This window comes from Rattus norvegicus, chromosome 1, assembly GCF_021556685.1.
Source record: "Rattus norvegicus strain SHRSP/BbbUtx chromosome 1, alternate assembly SHRSP_T2T, whole genome shotgun sequence".
Classification (NCBI taxonomy): Eukaryota; Metazoa; Chordata; class Mammalia; order Rodentia; family Muridae; genus Rattus; species Rattus norvegicus.
The window spans coordinates 266,001,891-266,023,059 of NC_141534.1; the positions used below are offsets into that span (position 1 = coordinate 266,001,891).

General features: G+C 45.6%; 2 protein-coding genes across 2 annotated transcripts; both read left to right on the plus strand.

Annotated features, from left to right (window-relative positions):
• Positions 1-15,885: 15,885 nt before the first annotated feature.
• On the plus strand, positions 15,886-18,594 carry LOC148007931 (uncharacterized). The gene is made up of 2 exons (XM_087601814.1): positions 15,886-16,360; positions 17,502-18,594. Exons 1-2 carry the CDS (start codon positions 16,259-16,261, stop codon positions 17,724-17,726), a joined length of 327 nt encoding a protein of 108 aa, XP_087457940.1. The 5' UTR covers positions 15,886-16,258; the 3' UTR covers positions 17,727-18,594.
• Positions 18,595-19,028: 434 nt separating this feature from the next.
• On the plus strand, positions 19,029-19,550 carry Rps12l2 (ribosomal protein S12-like 2). Its single transcript, NM_001402069.1, has one exon. It carries the CDS (start codon positions 19,113-19,115, stop codon positions 19,509-19,511), a length of 399 nt encoding a protein of 132 aa, NP_001388998.1. The 5' UTR covers positions 19,029-19,112; the 3' UTR covers positions 19,512-19,550.
• The last annotated feature ends 1,619 nt before the right edge of the window (positions 19,551-21,169 follow it).

A 21,169-nucleotide genomic window follows, 5' to 3' on the forward strand; every position in this document is an offset into this window, starting at 1 on the left:
TGATGGCTGTGCTAGAGGCTGGTCCGCAGTTAACGTGGTGGAGGGAGGAAGCTGCAAATACTGAAGAGGCGGAACACAGCGAGGGGAATGAACACAGTGAAAGATCAGTTGCCGGGTGAAGGATGGTCCTCTGATATACAAGGACAGATTCAATCCGATGACTGGATGATAGAACCATGTAGCTAGCTGGCTTTGAGAGCTTGGGGCAAAACTGAGGAGTCCAGGAAAAAGTCCACATCATTTACAAAGATTAGACGAGGCTCCTGAGAAGCCTATGCTGATTTTTGTTTCCCACAAAGATTAGTCTCAGTTGTGAACAAAGCCACATCAGACCCTGACTCGAGGCAGGTGTTGATAGAGAACTTGTATGAAAATTCGAATACTGATGTAAAAAGGTCTTGGACCATTAAAGGTGTGGGCAGCACCTATGGAGAGTGAATAGGGGAAACAACACACATTGGTTCTAGTGTGTACCATGCTAATATCCAATATCAAAATGCCTGGTGCTCCAACTGCAGGAAATACAGTCATTTGCAAAGAGACTGTGACCCAGACATTAAAGGCCTCAGATCTCAAATGCCCATTGGTTAGTTGTGGGAAACGTTGTTATTGGCAACAAAACTGTGAACAAGCATCTCTAGGGGCAATGGCTTTTTGAAATAGAAACCAGAAAGGAGGCACTGGCTCCCAGTACCAGGGGTGTGCAGCCGATGTGGTTGACGCTGGACCAATGAGTGTAGGTCCAAAAGACATAGTTAAGGTTATCATTGGGAAACAGCCTTGGGGGTGTGGCTTGTGCCCCACAGCAAAAATTACAAACCATTTCAGTCAAGGAACTGAAGTCAAGAGACACCAAATTATAGAAAAACCTGCAGAACTAAATCAAGGATGTGTTAACATCGGAATGTGTTGTAGACCTGGATCTGTTTATATTTCCACAGGAAAGAAAAGCTTATAAAGATTAGAATTGAGCAGGAGAGTTCTCCTGAAATCCTTGGCCATTGACCTGAAAAGTGCTTAGTGCATTGAAAATGTCTTTGTTTATGATCTCCTGCTAAATACACCACAATTAACAGCTTAGAACAGAAGGGGAGGGGGAATCTAGTGACAATTCTGGAATTTCAGTTTCTTTAAAAATACAGAAATACGGGGTTGGGGATTTGGCTCAGTGGCAGAGCGCTTGCCTAGGAAGCGCAAGGCCCTGGGTTCGGTCCCCAGCTCCGAAAAAAAGAACCAAAAAAAAAAAAAAAATACAGAAATACTATGAGAACATGTTTTTGTTTCAATTCCAGGTGTGGGAATGCAGGGTTGTTTGGACTGTCCATAGCAGTTGACTATGATTTGCCTTGTGCTCTAGCAGAGGCATGGTTTTGCCAGCTGCAGATAGTCTGTGTGACTGTGTGATGTTTGGGATTCTGGGAATTTTCAGAGGGGTTGTTCAGAGGGGTTGGCTCGAGTTTGTTAGTAGCTGTGCTCAAAGAAGACGGAAATTAGATTCTGAGATCTCTCTCTCTCTCTCTCTCCTTATCTCTCTTTCTCTCCTTATCTCTCTCTTTCTCTCTCTGTCTCTCTTTCCTCTCTGTCTCTCTCTGTCTCTGTCTCTCTCTCTCTTTGTCTCTCTCTTTCCTCTCTGTCTCTCTGTCTCTCTCTCTTTGTCTGTCTCTCTCTCTTTCCCCCCTCTCTCTCTGTCTCTGTCTCTGTCTCTGTCTCTCTCTCTTTGTCTCTCTGTCTCTCTGTCTCTCTCTCTCTTTGTCTGTCTCTCTGTCTCTCTCTCTTTCCTCTATCCTTCTCTCTCTCTCCTATCTAGGATAGGGGATGAAACCAGGGGTATAAAGGGTAGAAAAAAGAAGAATCCACAAAGCAGCAAAAACCAGCTACACACACATATCACACACACACACACATTCACCTACACACATACATGTGCACCATATACACACCCATACACACACACATACCACACACACACATTCACCCACACACAGGTACCACACACACACACATTCACCCACACACACAGGTACCACACACATACATGTGCACCATATACACACCCATACACACACATACCACAAACATACACACCACGCATGCGCCACACATACCACACACACACACACACATGTACCATGTATATACATGTAAACATACAGCACTCTCACAGCAATCTCTTTTACAAACATGCTCAGATACCTACACACACACACACACACACACACACACACACACACACACACTCACAGACACTCACAGACACATACAAATTCACTCACACACACACAATGAATTTACTTTCAGTGAAAAAAATGTCTCCAAGAAGAATCAGAAAAAAAGATAATTTGGGGGTGGTGGTGCATGAATTGACAGTCTCAAAATGACCATGAGTTATTAAGCGGGGGAAGATGTTACAGTAATAATAAAAAGTAGGCACTACCAATTCCCACACATCACCACTCCACGCTGGGCCCCTGGTACTCCTGGACCCGGGCAGTCACTCCCTGGCATTAGTTCTGGTGCTGTAGGCTATATAGAACTAACATTAATTTACCTCAGTGGTGGCTGGCTTCAGTGTGGCACCACTCCATGCCTAGCTATCTTCTGGCCCCAGCAGTCTCTCTGCTCCCATTGTTAGTCACCCTGGCCAGCCCTGGCCAGTCGGTAACTCTCGGGTTCCAGCCACCCACCCCGGTAATATCAAGACTCAACAAAATTGTAACCCAACAATCAGATCTACACGTTTAATACTCAATCTGCAATACATCCACAGAATAAATTCACCGCCAATTAATAAAGATAGAAACTGCCCACCTAAACAAGATAAGATTGACCCAGACCACCTGGACCGGAATCATCTTCCTCCGTCATCTCCATCCTGATTCCTCTCCTCTATAGACTTTTCCTGCCTACCATTCCTTCTCATCCAATAGTAGGCTACGCCTTATCCTGGTCCCGCCTTGCTGCATAACGACATCATCCTACAGGAAGAGACATTTCATTATCCCTTGTAGTCCAGGTTGGTCTATAAGCAGCCAAGGTCCTAGGACTGCAGGCTGGAGCCACCACTCCTTGCTTCTGAAGGCTTTCCTAGTATACCAGGGTAGACAGCACTGGTGCTGAGACGCTCGCCATCCACGGTGAAGCGGAGTGTTCCACTTCAAGGCCCAGCCCTGGGAGTCCGTGGTCACTGTATTAGCCCACTGACTTGAGTTCCATCCCTGGAACACCTGTAAAGGTGGAAGGAGAGAACCGACCCCACAAAGAGTCCTCCGGTCTCCACGCATAAACTGTACATGCATTCTGTACACACAGAATTCAGTTCCTCTGTCCTGAGTCATTACTCAAATTCTCTTCTCCTCAATTTCCTTAGTATACAATTAGAAATTAAAAGTCCCATGGAACCAGGCGGTGGCGGCCCACGCCTTTAATCCCAGCACTTGGGAGGCAGAGGCAGGCAGATCTCTACGAGTTTGAGGCCAATCTGGTCTACAGAGCAAGTTTCAGTACAGCCAGGGCTACACAGAGAAACTCTGTCTCCAAAAAAAGGGGGGAGGGATGCTAGAAAGATGGCTTAATAGTTAAGAGCACTGGCTGCTCTTCCAGAGGACCCAGGTTCAACTCCCAGCACCCATATGGCAGCTCACAACCATTTGTAACTCCAGCTCCAGGTTGACACCCTCACATAGTCATACATGCAAATAAAACACTACTGGGGCTGGAGAGATGGCTCAGTGGTTAAGAACACCCGACTGTTCTTCCAGAGGTCATGAGTTCAATTCCCAGCAACCACATGGTGGCTCACAACCATCTGTAAAGAGATCCGATGCCCTCTTCTGGTGTATCTGAAGACAGCTACAGTGTACTTATATATAATAAATAAAATAAATCTTATGTACAGTAGTGTTTTTTTTTAAAGATTTATTTTATTTATTATATATGAGTACACTGTAGCTGTCTTCAGATACACCAGAAGAGGGCATCGGATCTCTTTACAGATGGTTGTGAGCCACCATGTGGTTGCTGGGAATTGAACTCATGACCTCTGGAAGAACAGTCGGGTGTTCTTAACCACTGAGCCATCTCTCCAGCCCACACTACTGTACATAAAATAAGAATAAATAAATAGTTTTTAAAAGTCCCATGGGTATTCTGCATCCTGGTTGGAATGCTATCTACGTGTGTGTGTGTGTGTGTGTGTGTGTGTGTGTGTGTGTGTGTGTGTGTGAGAGAGAGAGAGAGAGAGAGAGAGAGAGAGAGAGAGAACACATAGGCTTGCATACAGGAAGGAAAAATTTGATTTTGCTGTGTGGTTTTTCTTTAAAGATTTTTCTTTTTTTTGGTTCTTTTTTTTTCGGAGCTGGGGACCGAACCCAGGGCCTTGCGCTTCCTAGGTAAGCGCTCTACCACTGAGCTAAATCCCCAGCCCCTCTTTAAAGATTTTTTTTTCTTTTCTTTTTTTCGGAGCTGGGGACCGAACCCAGGGCCTTGCACTTGCTAGGCAAGCGCTCTACCACTGAGCTAAATCCCCAACCCCTTAAAGATTCTTTTTAAAGCCGTGCATGGCGTTATACACCTACAACCTCACCACACTCAGGAGGCAGAGGGCCAGCCTGGTCTCTGTATGTGCTCCAAGAGTGCAGTGCAGGATGCTGGTAGACAGTGAGTTTGAGGACAATTAACACACTCAGGAACAGCTTTGGAGAACTGGTTCATTTATTGGTGGGGAAAAGGGGGTATTTATGCCCATGGGGAGGTGGTCAGGGTCTCTATGTGACCGGATACCATTGGCCAGGGCAGGAGTGTTGGAAGATGCTTCATTTGCATGCTCAAGGACCGTAGGGTCTGGGGGAGAAAACTTTATAAGGTCAATAAAGAGTGGCGCCTGATCACCGTCAGGGTGATGAATTCCTGCAGGGGTTGATGGTGGAGGAGACAGCTTTACAGTGCCAGCTTAGGAGAGGGGGAGTAGCCAACTCTTGTCTCATGTTTGAGGTATCCAGGGTTGAAGCTCCCTCGACCCTTCCTCAGGAACCCTGGGCCATGACAATCCCCCAGTTACCTGGCTGGTTTCTGTGGCCAGGGATGAAGTCGTCGAATGTTAATGGTTCTATAACAAACACTGCATGAGTAGTATGGGCACCTACTCTAGTCTGCCAAGTGTCTCCTTTTGGTTACTTCACAATGGAAACCAACGTTTACTCAGGGTCCTAGCTTACGGCAAGCTGGAGAAGTGGAGCAGGTCACTGGTACTGGTATCTACAGAAGAGAAGGCTTTTTTCCAACGCCCTATGTTCTAGGACTCAGGATGAAGGAGGATTATAGGAAAGCATCTAGGACAGCCAGCCAGAGCCTGTAAATTTGCCCCGCCCCCAGGTCCCATGCTATGCTAGGGTACCAGCCCCCTTGTCCCCAATCTACTTTCAGAAGACTTAGTTTATTCTGATTTATCAACAAGAATGGAAGCAGTGAAACAGGAGACAGATGCACGTTGGTTTCCAAGACCAAGGCTCAAGTTCAGAAGCAGCAAGACGACTGTCACAGAATTGTCTTCTCTCCTGAGAGGGAGGCAATATTCAGAAGGCTGCTGATTCACACCTGCAATCCTACCCTAGGGAGCAAAGGCAGGATTGCTGTGAGTTCCAGGGCAGCCTGGACTACATACTTGGCTCAAGGACAGCCAGGGCTGTAGGGTAAGACTGTCTCAAACCATCTCCACTCTCCTGCTAAAACGTTGCCTAGAACAAATTGCAGGGGCCCTGGGAATTCTCTAGATGACATAAGTGTTTGGTCTTAGCTGGAAGTGTTGGCTCTGGCCCTTGTGTACTGGGTGTTACTTGGTATCTGTGTCCATCTCCACACAGTACAGCGAGCCGGATAACTTCTCCCTACAGGGCTCTTCTGAGAGTAAGCAAGACAACAGGCAGAAAGATCTAGACACAAAGTGGGTATCAATAGTTTCCTCTTAATTGTTTTATAGATAATTTGCCTTTATCACGTTAGTATTAACCTGGAGACTCTTTGGTAAGCCAGAGGAAAACCTCTGATGTTTCCTCTAACCCCATCAGCTAGAGATAATCCGCAGAAGACTTTTATTCTATGTCTTTCCAGACTTTTAGTGTATTGTTTTTCTTAGAGATGGGATCTCAGGAGATGGCTTAGTGGTTAAGAATGCATGCTGCTCTTGCAGAGGACCCAAGGTCACTTCCAGCAATCGCGTCAGGTAACTCACTTGCACCTGCAGCTCCAGGGGCTCTCTTCTGCCTTAGACACACATAAAAATACACAAAAATCTTTAAAACCGCGTTCTCCTCTCATGCTGCCTCGTGCTACGCGCCTTTTCCTGAGTGTGTTTTAACATCGGCTCGGACCTCTCAGTCTTCCTCCAGAGCATCAGCTTTTAAACCAATGTGAGATACGGCGGCCCGTACAGTCCTACACCATGTGTTTAACCCACATGCACTGCCCAGCAGTTCCCATGGTGAACGGTATTCAGTGAGCGTCCTGGCAGCGTCTTCTCTATGACAGATGTGCTGAAGAATTGGTAAGCCCTACTGACAGACAAACAGCCTTCCAGAAACTTCAGGTAAGTTTATCCCCACCCGACCTGGCGTCATGTATTATGCCCACGAAAGGCCAATCCTGGATTTTGTCGTTTCTTTTTTCTCTCCAGCAGCAACAACCTGATCCTTTCTCTTTCTCTCCTGCAGGGACATTTCTGTCCAAATATAATTGCCCCTCTATTGCTGCAAGGCTCTGCACTCCCAGGTCTAACTAATCTCAGGTTTTGTGGCAAATGCCTGTAATCCCAGCATTCAGGAAGCAGAGTTAGGAGGTCCAACCTGGTCTACATTGTGTGTTGCTGGTTAGCCTGATCTACAGAGTGAGGCCCAATCTCAAAGTGCATGCCTGTACTGCCAGGGCTTGGAGGGAGAGTCAAGACAACCAGAAATTCAAGGCCACCATTCTGTGCTTACCAGGGAGTTGGAAGCCAGTGTGGGCTACGTGAGACCCACTCTCAAAACAACAAAGTATAAAACAAACAAACAGAAACTAGAACAATTTTAAAGCTTGTGTCTAAAGCAGGGTGTGGTGGCACACACCTTTAATCCCAACACTCAGAAGGCAGAGGCAGGTGGATCTTTTATGAGTTCAAGGTCAGCCTGGTCTACATGGCAAGTTCCAGGACAGCGGGGACTACTTCTCAAGCAACAACAATAACTTACGTCTGAGATGGGCGTGGTGACACGCTCCTGTAAGTCCGGTACTGAGGAGGATGAGCCAAGTGGTCAAGACTAGTTAGAGAGGGCAGCCTAGTTTACATAACAAGTCCCAGTCGGTCCAAAGTTACACAGCAAGAGCCCGAATTAATGACAAAAACATTTACAAGAAAACCAACAGTCACTGGTGTCTACTGAGCATGCCCTAAACAATATGAAAGGACAATCGCATAGCATCTATATTAATTGTCATAAATGATTTGAGGATTTGAGGGTGAGCGTAGTGGGAAAGCAAACAGGATTCCATTTTATATGGGACTTGAGCTTTCACAGATTTCGGGTGTCCAAAGATGGGCCCAGTTCCCTCAAAACCAGCCTCAACAGGCCTCTTTGCCCAGGCAGCGTTCCTCAAACCTCATCAGCTTTGGTGGTGCATCTCGCCCAAAGGTGAGTTCTCTCCCAAGGTTCCTGACCCCTGGCTTTCTGATCACACCCTGGCTTCTGCTACTGAGGTAAGGCTCTCGAGTCTGTTTCAAAGGCACAGGGAGGGGGCACATTTTATCAAAGCTCAAAGTAAAAGCTTGGTGCCTGGAACAAAGAGCAGGAAAATAAGGGCTCAGATCAGAAGGGGAGCATCGGGAAGGGGGTGTGGAGAAAGCAGAGGTCCTGGTCACATACACAGACCTTGGCTCCTTGGTGCACACCACCCCAACTTCCAATGTTCTCGTCTTCCTTTTCCCTCCTAAGAAACTTGTGATGACCTTAGACCCACCCTGATAAGCCAAGAGTCTCCCTCTTTAAATGTCCCTCTGACATACAATGTCTGACATCCATAGAGATTGGGATACGGACCTGTTTGAGTGTTATTATTTGAACTTCCTATTGACTTTCCTCTCTGAGTTTCTTTACCCGCAAACTAAGAGTCAACAACGTCGTTCCGCAGTCCTTCCCAGGCATGGCTGTTGGGAATATTTTGTGAGATACCGGTAAGCTGAACACGGGACCACACACGGCTTCTCATGTTCTCTATTTCCCGTTCATTTATGCTGCCATGTTCTTATTAATTAAGCAAGCAAACAAACACTCACAGAGAACTTCCCGAGTGCCGGGACCCAGTCTAAGTCCTTTACCAAAACTAAGTTACTTGGTATTCAGGGCAACCCATGAGTGAAGCACTGTGGACACTTTTGTGTGGGAGCACAAGACGCAGGTCAGGATTGTATAAGATATCAAGCCAGCAGGGCTTACAGCAATCTCAACCTTCTGGCCCCAGTGTGTGTGTGTGTGTGTGTATGTATATGTGTGGCATGGGAGGGGCATGTACATATAGGTACATGCAAGTTCATGCATGCACTTATTAACATAAAATGTATGTGTGCACCTGTTTGGGAGTGTGTGGGTATGTGGACCAGCAGTCAGCTGTGGATGCTGTCTCAGCTGTACACCTTGTTTGGTGAGACAGGGTCTCTTATTGGTTTAGAGCCGACTAGCAGGCTGGGCTGACTGACCAGTAAACCCAGAGATCTTCCCTTTTCTGTCTTTCTAATGCTAGGATTATAAATGTACGCCACGATCCCAGGGTTTTTTTAAATGTGAGTTCTTCGTGATTGCATAGTAAGTACTTTATTAACTCTCTAGTCCCAGGGTCTATACTTTTAAGAGCTGGCTAACCATATCGTTCTCAAAGTTCCTGGCTCAAGTCCTGTGGCCATGGCTTGTCTCTTGCTTTGTGTTGAAGTGAGGTCTCAGGTAGTGTAGGGTGGTGACTCTATACACAGCAGAGGATGACCTTGAACTTATGGCCTTCTTGCCTCTACCTCCCAAATGCTGGGATTGCAGACATGTGCGTGTTTGTTTGTTTGTTTGTTTGTTTGTTTTTGCAGAGCTGGGAGCAGAACTCATACTAAACTAGCACTTTACCAAATTAATCTACAGCCTCAGCCCCTCTGGACTTCGAGGAACAGGAGAGCAATCGTCTCATTGAATCCTGTAAACTGCAGCTGTGATACCAGCCTCGCACACAAAACCGTGACGCAATTGGTGAATGAATATTAACATTACACATATCCACCGGAGAGTCTCGTTGATCAGAGCCATGGTTGCAAGGCAAAATAACAAACATTTAAGTCAGGCAGAGAGCTATGTGCCTATAATCCCAGCACCGTGGAGGGTAACGACGGAAGAGCGCAGTGAGCATACACAGGACAGTCAGAGCTACACACATAGCTACATACACAGCTACATACATGTCCCAAATCTGAGCAAGGGGAAGGGAGCTCTTTCCAGATACTCCCAGGAAGAGCACAGGTTTCTCTAGCACTTGGAGGTAGTTACTGTCATTTCCTCCTGTCACAGACCAGCAAACTGCAGCCAAGGCTTGCCCCTTGTTAGGGACTCCTGGGTGTGGGTTCCGATCTGTCTAGGTTCCTAGCATGTATCCACTTAGGTCAGCTGCTGATGGGGGTGAGGGCTGCGTTTTGAAGTTAGGATCAGGCTTGATTCTGAGGTCCAAACAAACAAAACTAACCAAGACAAACAAACAACAAACCAAACAAACAAAAACAAAACCAGAAAGAATGAAACAAAGAAACATTGTCAGGTTAACTATTCTGTCTCAGGCATTGGTGCAGGAGCCTAACATTTCTCCTTCAGTGCTGGCAACAATCTTGCTACATTTCACAGATTAGATACAATCCTGAAGTCAAAGGGTAGAGCCAAGATTTAAAACTGGATCTGTCTAAAGTCACCGCTCACTGCCCTATTAGTCTTGCCAGCCTGCTGGGTCTCTGCTCTCTCAGCTGGAGAGTGAAGGAGTTGGGTGGTCTCTGGGCTCCAACTCAGCTTATGTTTTTGTCTTCTTTCTCTCTCTCACTCTCTCTTCCTTCCTTCCTTCTTTCCTTCCTTCCTCCCTTCCTTCCTTCCTCCCTTTCCTTTTTATTATTTTATTTACATTCCAAATGTTGTCCCCCCCTTCCTGGTCCCTCCTCCCAGAGTTCTTCACCCCCGTCCCCCTTCCCTTTGTCTCTGAGAGGATGCTCCCCCCACTCCCCACTCCCAACCTCCCACAACCCCCTCAGCCTATATTCTCAAGTGATTGCTAACTCTGCTGTTGCCCTCCAGATACTGTGATTTACATCCTCACAACACCCTCAGAGGTAGTACCATATTTCCACTTGACAAATGGTGAAACTGAGATTCAACCACACTTGTAGAATCCAAGGTCACATAGCTACTTTTTGGCTTTTTGTTAGGTTCTTAAACCAAACCCTGGCTCCTGACCTCACCCAGCTTCTGCCATCTCCACCAGTGTTAGAGGGGGGCCTTCCTGTGCTCCTGCAGAAATGGAACGAAGCCAGGGTAGCTGCAGGATGGGTTCTCAATGCCTGGGCCTCTTTTGTTGGACTTCAAAGGTTGGGTGAAGTTCCATGGAAGCCAAAAGTGACACTAAGTGGACAATGAGCTGAGGCGCAGAGCTGGCCCTGGCACCACTGCGCTTGACTGGTTTCTCTGGTTCTGTTGTCAAGGCAACCTCAGGACTCTGTGCTTCTGAAGTTATTCTTCCCCTTGCCTTCTTGAAACAGCCATTCCCAGTGACCTACTGGTGAATAACCGAAGATTAGGTAATGTGAAATTTTAAAAAAAGGTGCTAGGACTTCCATGTTCCAGCCAGAAAGAGGTATTTTGAAAGTGTCTGTCTATGTCACTGCCCGGCCACAGTGACTTACAAAGTGCCTGAACAGAGTGGGGAGCTCAGAAAATGTTCAGTGCGCCTATGCAAAAATGAAAAGTTATGGAAAGGAGGCCGCCACATTTTCCACAGCCTAAGGCTTGGAGTGGCCAGTGAGACTGCTCAGTGAGTAAATATACTGCCACCAATCTGACAAGGTGGGACCTGTCTGGCGAGGGACAGGGCCGGGCTAATTCCTGAAGGTGACCTCACATGTAGGCTGAGAGACAGAGAGAGAGAGAGAGAGACAGCAGACAGAGAGACAGAGTCAGAGACAGAGAGACAGAGAAAGAGAGTCAGAGAGACAGACAGACAGACAGAGACATAGAGACAGAGAAAGATTATAATTTTTTGAGATGAGGCTAGCCTTGAACTCTCATAGATTTGCCTGTCTTGTCGCCTGAGTACTGTGATTAAGGGATTAGTAGTGGTGACCCACAATGAAAGGGAGAAGGGGAGACGGCTCAGCTGATAAGGGTATTCTTGCTGCCAAACATGACTACCTGAATTCAATCCCGAAACTCCATGATGGAAAGAGACCGATCCCTCTGATCTCTGTCAGAGCCGCCTGTCCTTTCACCTCCACATGAGTGCCATGGTACATACGTTATCTACACACATAATAATAAAATGTAATAAAAGTGTGTGTCACACAAACTCATGCAAATATATAGATATACAGATACCGATACTGATAGAAAGTAAAAGCTCAGATCACCTTTGAAATGCTGACCTATGCCCTGCGGTCTCGTGTCTCCCTGCTTGTGAGTTACAGCTGCCCGTGGATGAGTTCCCGCCCACTTCGGGCTTCTGGAATGGGACACCAAGCGTGTCACTCATCCACACTCTCTCTCTCAAGTCATGAAGTAGATACAACACAAAATTGACCATATTGACTATTTTCAGTGTTCACATTTCCATTTGGGACAGTCAATATCCAGGACTCCCTCACTGTACAGAGCTGTGCCTTTCACCTTTCGTTCATTATATTTTCTACCACCATCTTGGATTTTAGCCACAGGTACACAGTCACTGGGTTTAAAGTCTTTATCACTTTGTATGTACATATGTATGTATTCATGTATGTATGCAAGAGTGCATGAATGTATGTATGCATGAATGCATGCATATATGTATTCAGGTCTGTATGCATGTATGCATATGTCTGTATGCATGAATGCATGCATATATGTATTCAGGTATGTATGCATGTCTGCCTGTATGCATGCATGGATGTATGTACTTTTATCCACTTATTTTGTGGCGAAAGATACATGGGATGTGCGCATGGAGGCATAAGGACTCTGGCGGAGGCAGATTTCTGTGCTCCTCACGCCATGTCTTAGCTTCGACGTGCCCACCGTTGTGTAACACCGCCCTCTAGTGGGGATGATGAAAATGATGTGAAGAACGACCTAAGCCTTTTTTTTTCTGTCTAGCAGGTGGTGGGTGACAAATGTCCTCTTGTGTCTTTTGTGTTGTTTTCTTACTGATGTCATTGAGTCTGAAATTTTAGTTAAAAGTTGTGATTCTGTAATCCTTAGAATTTATGATGTGGAGGCAAGATGATTGCCTGGAGCTACAGAGTAAGTTCTAGGCTAGCCTGGGCTACCTAGGGAGAGCCTGTTTCAGAAAACAGCCAGGTGCACACCTTTAGTTCTAGCACAAACGCAGAAGCAGGTGAATTTCCGAGATTGTACATAGTGAGCCTTGTCTTAAAAAAAAAACAGACAACCAAAACCAAAAACAACAGAAAACCCAGCATTAAAACAAAACAAACAAGGTGAACTGAACGGTGTTTTTCAAATTAACTAGGAGAAACCAGGTGTTTTGTTTGGTGGAGTTTGTTGGGGGGGTGCAAAGCAATTCATTTATAAAGTCAAAATGAATTACTGCATAAATTACATTCAAAACACAAAAACATGCAAAATAAGAACCAAAAATAAGTACTTTCCACCCAAGAACAAACATAGCTGGTAGCACTTGGGAGGCAGAGGCAGGTGGATCTCCAAATTCCAGGACAGACTGATCTACAGAGTGAGTTTTAGGCCAACCAGGGCTACACAGAGAAACTCTGTTTCAAACGAACAAACAAACACCCCAAAAGAACAAAATATACACGAAACAAAACAAAACCCTGGGAAAAATATTCTCTGCTTTGGTGGGCATCTGTTGAGTGTTTTTAATTAATACAGAGAATTGCACTTTCTGGTGTTCTGCTGTCATAACAAAATGAAAAAAAATCACAAGTAAAACAGTGTTTCCCTGATTTTCCTGAGCATGGTGTATACCCAACAGTCAGAGGCTTTAATGGGTAAACAACTCTTACGGTGGCTTAAACTATCCAGTCCAGGAAGATTGGACTCCAAGGTGTACTGTGTGAGAAAGGTTTTGGATTTGTTCGAATAAGAGGTTAGCGGAGTGTTGTGGTAATTATCTTTCTGGCGGTTGCTACACTTCCCAGTTGTCTTTGAATGTCTATTAGGGGTTCCTACCCCACTTCAGACATAATGTTCCCAGATAAAGACAGAGATATCACTGCCATGTTCTGCTAGGCTGATCCTACTCTATCATGCCGGGCCTCATGGCCATGCGCTCACCATTCACTGACCTCCTGGTGACTTCCTTTCTCTTCATGGTCCCTACTTCAGACCCCAAGCACAGGAACCCTTGCTGTGTCCCCTTCCTTCTGCCCAGCCCAGGCCATAGGTATCTTTATCAACCAATCAGCGATAACTTGGGGAGCAAGATTTACATAGCGTCTTTGGTGTATGTGAAGATCTCCTCCTCAGAAACAACCAGATTTAGGGGCCAGTATCTAGCATCTGAGTACACAGCAGCCCCAGACCAACCCCCTATAGTGGAGGCCTGAACAGTTGGTTCAGCGGTTTAGAGTGCCTGTTCTTGCAAAGGACCAGATTCAATTTCTTACACCCACATAGTTGCAGTTCCAGGGAGTCCAACAGCCTTCTCTGACTTCACAAGTCACCAGACATGTAAATGGTACACAGATATACATTTAAGCAAAGTACTAATACACATAAAATAAAAATTAAATTTAAGGGCTGGAAAGATGGCTCAGCAGTTAAGAGCATTAACTGCTCTTAACCAGTCCAGAGGTCATGAGTTCAAATCCCAGCAACCACATGGTGGCTCACAACTATCTGTAGGGGGATCTGGTGCCCTCTTCAGGCAGCCAGATGTACCTGCAGCAGGGCACTCATACATTAAATAAATAAAACTTAAATCTTTAAAAAATTTAAAAATTAAAAAAAAAATTAAATTTAAAATAGTCAAGAAACCAAAATGTTTAATAGAAAGTCAGGTATCGGGTACAAGGTTTTAATTCCAGCACTCAGGAGGCAGAGGCAGGATCTCTGAGCTCAAGGCCAGCCTAGTTTACATATCATGTTCCAGGACAGCTAGGACTATAGAGAGAGACTTTGAAAAAAAAAGATAGAAGAGGAGAGGAGAAAGGGAGAAGAGTTTAGTGGAGGGCTGGTGTGGCGTGTTACGGGTGGTCCCCATAGGGTCAAATATTTGACCTACCAGAGTGTAGAACTGTCTCCTATGTAATACTAGGCACAGCTCCCACTGCGCCCCCCGGCCCAGTGCCAACGCGCTGGCCAAGGCTAGTGTGGAAGGGTCGCTGGGCCCAAGACAATTGGAGGATGCCTGTGGGTGACTGCCTCAAGCCACACAGGAGCAAGGCAGGTTGAAGAGACTTGGCCAGGTCCAGCAGAAAGCAGAACCAGTGGGGTAGCCTGTAGACCCAGCTGAGGGGATGAAGCCAGCTACCAACACCAGGCGCTAACTAAGCTGCAGAAGGAGCACCACAGGCAATATGCAGAAGAAACCCAAGCTCAGACACAAGCCTCAGAATACTTCCCTAGCTGTTTCTTCAAAACTCGCGTCCAGGACAGCTTCGAAATGGCTGACCCCAAGTGTTCCATTCTCTCAGATTGCCCAGCCAGGACTTCAGTTAAGCCCTGCACCTACCCTTTCATATCACGCAGAGACTGGACAATAAATGTTACAGCTAGCTTTCTAAAGGCTGGCCAATATGGCACCCCATTCCCATAGATGGTGTGGATGGCTTTGGGTCGTTTGATGGGTGATGGATGTTTGTTTAAGGAGGGTCAATCATGGGCTGGAGAGATGGCTCAGAGGTTAAGAGCACTGACTGCTCTTCCTGAGGTCCCGAGTTCAATTCCCAGCAACCACATGGTGGCTCACGACCATCTGTAATGAGATCTGATGCCCTCTTCTGGTGTGCCTGAGGACAGCAACAGTGTACTCACATACATGAAATAAATAAATCTTAAAAAAAAAAAAAAGGAGGGTCAATCACATGTTGTTAATGGTCTTGTTCAGGGAGGAAACAAAGTAAGAGAGGTTGGATTCAGGGATCTCTTTTTCTCTTTCTTTTTCTTTCTTCTATCCTTCTTTCTCTCTTATCTAATGTCAGGAGGAAAAGGGGGAGGAGGAGGGAAAGAAAAAAAGGGACAAAAGAACAATAGGATAAAAGGGTAGATTATTGGGGTTGGGGATTTAGCTCAGTGGTAGAGCGCTTGCCTAAGAAGTGCAAGGCCCTGGGTTCGGTCCCCAGCTCCGAAAAAAAGAACCAAAAAAAAAAAAAGGGGGTAGATTATTAAACCTACATTTAGACTAAAGGGCACTAATAATTCATAAATATGTATATACATGCATATGCATATACACACACATATATATATTTCAACGCTTGTATAAGGTATTGTACCTATACAGTTCATTGAAAAATGCAACTCGAGATTCCAGTCCTTTTTAAAAGCTGCTATTACAAACTTTTCAGGATAAGAAATTAGTAGTTAATCAATAACTTATAGTAACATTACACTCTAGTTCAGCGAATCACAGAAACAGGTTTTATTTAGTCTCCTGTAAATGTTTTCAAGGTTAATCAGATAGTAAGTGGCTAGAAGCCAGCAACACTTGCCCATTCAGATATACTGTGGACGGATGGTGTCAAAAACCTCCCCGATCTACAGTGAGACTGTCTGCTCCTGCCAGCTCCCCCACACTACTTCAAAGAAGACAGAGTGAGCACTGAAGACCCTCCATGAGGAGTTTGCTTCAGATGTGGCAAGCTGCCCCTGGGAAGAAACTGCCCTTGCCTCAGCGGCTGACAGCATGCTGAGCAGGCTGTGGACACGCAGGACGTGAAGGAAGTCAATTGCCAAGCTTTGCCAAGACGCGATAGGCAGTCCTTCCTGATTCCCGCTTCATAAAACATCTATCAGCTATTTTGGGCCGGAAGGATGAAGATGATGCTCTAATGTTGCAGAAGTGCCTTGGTGTCTGTCCAGATAACCAGCAAGCAACCTCTGTCATGCGACAGTTTTGGAAGCTACTTGCTCTGCACTTCCTGTTTACTCAGGTAATATTTATCCTTCTGGGGTTTTTCGATGGTGTCAAAGACTAGATAGTTATAGTCTTACAATTAAGCTTACGTTGTTTAGGATTTAAGAAAATGATTTAGGTACAGAACTTTCAACTCACTAAGGTGGGATAGATATTAGAGTACTTTCTCCAAGGTTGCCAAAGGCACGTGGATTAGACATTGTAAATGTGATTCTCACCTGATGGTTTTCATAACTGTTCTCATTATATATATATATATATATATATATATATATATATATATATATGTATATATTCACACACTATATATATATATATTATTGATGTTAGAAAAAGAGCCTTTTGTTGGACTAAAAGAGGGAGATACAGGATGATCTCCTCTGTACTGTGTGGAAGAATCAACTGTCAAAAAAAAAAAAAAAAATCCGGGGGTTGGGGTTTTAGCTCAGCGGTAGAGCACTTGCCTAGCTAGCGCAAGGCCCTGGGTTCGGTCCCCAGCTCCAAAAAAAAGAAAAGAAAATCCAACAGCCAATAAGCTAAGGCAGAACTTCTGGTTGGGAGACAGTCTGACAGAAGATAGTTTTCAACTGAGATGGACATAAAAAGTGGAGGAGAGGAAAAACAGTCAATGGCTGACCTCAGGGTAGAACACATGTGATATTAAGGTAAGAATTAGCAAATGAACCAGGCTTATGGCCTATGCATTTATCAATATTAAGCGTCTGAGATATTTGGGAACTGGGGAGCAGTGGGAAAACACCCCAGTTATAAAATATGATTCATAAGGTCTTCACATCGCACTACTATGGCAATAGCATGCCAGAACTATGCAGAGCATGCCATCTGGCTGTACGTGGAGGCACGGTTTTGGCTGCCGGGTTGTATGTGTGGCTGTACCAGTCAAGGCCCTGTATAGGATCGGGACAGAACAGTCAGAATGATTATGCAATGAGCAAGGACTTCAGCTCAGCTTACACACATGGTCAGAGTAGTTCAACAGTGGCTGTCCCACACTAGAGAGTCTAAGACTCCGGCAGTTGATCCAGTCGTGAGGCTCAGTGTCTTAGCAGTCCCAGTTGGTGCTAAAGGAAGGGTTTGAAGATTCTCTTAGAGAGGTCCACAGTGAAAGCCCAAAGAGACATGGATTCTCATATTAGGGAAGTATCATCATCATCATCATCACCATCATCATCATCATCATCATCATCACCACCACCACCACCACCACCACCATCATCATCATCATCATCACAGCCATCATCATCACCACCACCATCGTCATCAAGAGCAGCAGCAGCAGCAGCAGGAAAGATGAACTCACCAATGACCATGAAGCAAAGTTGGCCAAAAAAGCAAGGCATTCCTGCTTGCATGCCCTTTAAGTGGCCACTTTGAGAAGCTGACACCTACATTTATTGAATGGGTATTTCCACATCAACCACAGTGAGTAAAACAGTCCTCCGTGGGCATTCCAATAGGGCTAACCTGATGTACATAGTCACTCGTTGAGGCTCTCTGCCCAGATGATTCAGATTGTGTCATGTTGACAATTTAAGCACCACAGTGGTCCTGCCCTGGTAATGGAGTCACACCGTGGACTTTGTCCTGGCTGTCTGCTTATATAGGATGGCATTATGGTAGTAATTTAAGATTAAGGGCAGTAAGACATAGTCCTCCTCTCCAGATACCAGAATCATTAGTTTTCCTCTCTGGGAAGCCATGACAGTGATTATAAATCCACCATGGATGGCATACCATGACCAGTACTCCCACTGAGTCCCGATTTCCCCTTAGTACAGTGACAGCTGTGACCCCAGGCATGATCTGCAGACGGTAGAGACTGTATTTCCAGTTCTTTAGCCTACTGTGTCTCTACAGCTAATGTTCATGTCAAGGTCTGTTCTGGGTGCAATGCTGTCTCTCTACCTTTTTTTCAAGAGAATGCACAGGTCAGAGGTAAAGGCACAGCAGTCTCAGAGTGAGAAAAAGGCTAGGTCAGCAGGGTACAAGTTTCTAGTATGTCTTTCTTTCTTGCAAGGCCACAATTGTCACATTTCAAAGTCAAAGAGGAAAAGCTACTTGGGAATGTGCAGGCTACTGCTTAATTTCAAGAAATTAGATAAGACAAAATGAAGGTGCACAAACATTCAAAAATTTGAAGGTTAAAGAGATACAATGTGGGGGTTGGGGATTTAGCTCAGTGGTAGAGCGCTTGCCTAGCAAGCGCAAGGCCCTGGGTTCGGTCCCCAGCTCCGGAAAAAAGAAAAGAAAAAAAAAAAAAAAAAGAGATACAATGTGGAGCTCCCCCCCACCCCCACATATGGTTTTCCTGTGTGTCCCCATCAACTGGAATGGGGGCTGTCTAAAAAGCTGTTGGCTGTTTATGGGATATCTTCTTATCTGGCCTCAGTGGAAGAGGATGAGCTTAGCCTTCCAGAGACTTGATGTGCTGGGGGGGAGGGGGGACTCAGGGTGGGGGTGTATTACTCAGAGGAGAAGAGGTGGGTGGGACCTGGGTGGAGGTGGGGAAATAACCAGGGGATATCATTCAAAGGACAAGAGGAGGGTGGGACCGGGATAGGGGCAGCAGCAGAATTGTGGGAGGGAGTGACTAGGAGGGAGGCAATGAATGGGATGAGTGGGATGTAAAGTGAATAAAAATAAGAATTAAGAAAAAATATATCGCTTTTTCCCCTGCCGCCGCCAAGTTCCGCGGAGGCGGAAGCTCGGGTGCGTTCAAGATTCGGCGTCACCCGTAATCCACCGCCATGGCCGAGGAAGGCATAGCTGCTGGAGGTGTAATGGACGTCAACACTGCTCTACAAGAGGTGCTGAAGACCGCCCTCATCCACGATGGCCTAGCACGTGGCATACGCGAAGCTGCCAAAGCCTTAGACAAGTGCCAAGCCCATCTCTGCGTGCTTGCATCCAACTGTGATGAGCCCATGTATGTCAAGCTGGTGGAGGCGCTCTGTGCCGAGCACCAGATCAACCTGATAAAGGTTGATGACAACAAGAAACTAGGGGAATGGGTAGGCCTCTGTAAAATCGATCGAGAGGGGAAGCCACAGAAAGTGGTTGGTTGCAGTTGCGTTGTAGTTAAGGACTATGGCAAAGAATCTCAGGCCAAGGATGTCATCGAGGAGTACTTCAAATGCAAGAAATGAATAAATAAAACTTTGGCTCAAAAAAAAAAAAAGATAAAATATATCCAAACCATTAAAAAAAATCAAAACATAACAGAAATGTAGAAGCTTAAATATGTTCCCATCTGCCTCATGGCATATTGTGGCTGTCAAATAAGGAGGCACTATAATAAATGTCTTTTAAATTGTGTGTGTGTGTATGTGTGAGTGTGTGTGTGTGTGTGTGTGTGTGTGTGTGTGAGAGAGAGAGAGAGAGAGAGAGAGAGAGAGAGAGAGAGAGAATACACAAGCACAAGCCCTAGAGGCAAGAGGATCAAGTTGTTTCAGGCCACACAGCAAGTTCCAGGATAGCTTGGCAGCTTATGTAAAACAGAAAGAAATAAACAAAACATCCCATACAAACCCAGGTCCTTAGCACAGCAGGCTGCAGACAGCAGCTCATTTTGGCAGACCCCACCCTCAATACAACTCAATTCTCTGCTTATCTTTTTCTCCAAGGCCCTGGGAGGCTACACAGCCTAGTACAGTGTAAGTTCCAAAGCTGGGAAAGTCAAGGTTCTGACAAGGACAAGTTGCCTTGTGCCAGCATACCAATATATTGTCCTAACCTCCACTGAGTTACCCAGGATGGACCCATACAGCCTCCTTGGTTGAAGTTCCTGGCTTTTCTCTCTTCTGTCTCATTCTCTGGGACCCCATTACTCTGCATCTCAGAGCGCCTTCTATATAAACTACCTGTACCCCTAATTTTCAGCGACTGTGATAGAAGTGCTATGAGTGGTCATGTATAATTATCTTAAACCTTTTGCATCAAAGATCCCTACAACAATCTCCTTTGGTGTCAAATGCAGTCATATACCTTGGAGCCCAGGTGTAGCCAGCTTCCTTCTCTTGAAGGACCCTGAAGTGTAGGGCTCTTGAGAGGCTTGGGCTGGTACAAAGTAAGTAGGGTGTGGATTTCTGTGAAGGACCCTAGGGGTTTTCACAAGCCTTACGGCCACTGGTTCAGGTCAAGATTAGGCCAATTACCAGCTTCCTGCCTCCGGTCAAGGCTAGGACTTCCCATCTTAAGTCAAGGGTAGGCCAAATTCCATTCTCCACCCACAGTTCTTGGGAGGAGCAAGGACATTTTTGAAAATCCCTGCAAAATAGTCACCTCACCCTCTGGTCCCAGATAGAGTTCGAATGCCTGGCCTATGCTTGCTAGCCAATAGATTCAAAGGTCAATATACTTAGCCAATAAGTTTAAACTGTAACCTTCTGATGTAACCTGTACCCCTAAAAAGTATAATATCTACTTGTTAGAGCTATTTGGGGTGGCCTTCTAGTCACTCGCCACGATGGGCTGATTGAGGGTCGACTTTGATTGGCCAGAAAAATAAACCTTTTGCATTTGCGTAGAATTCTGTTCTTGTGTCTGGCTTAGGGGGTCTCCTGGAAGTTAAGACTCACTTCGAGCCTTACACTCTTAGCATTTTTAAAAAGAAACTCATTTCTGTCTGTAGAACAAACACCCCCGTGTTCCTTTTTCTTGCTTAGTGGTCTTTCTTTGTTGGGCCCATTTCACTTTCATTCTATATTACTTGCTACTTTGTATTCTGTGATGTCTGTTAAAAGCTGGTAATCAGGAGACAGGCACTGTGTGTGGTAAGAGCTTGGTTTCTGGGCATTTTCCCTTC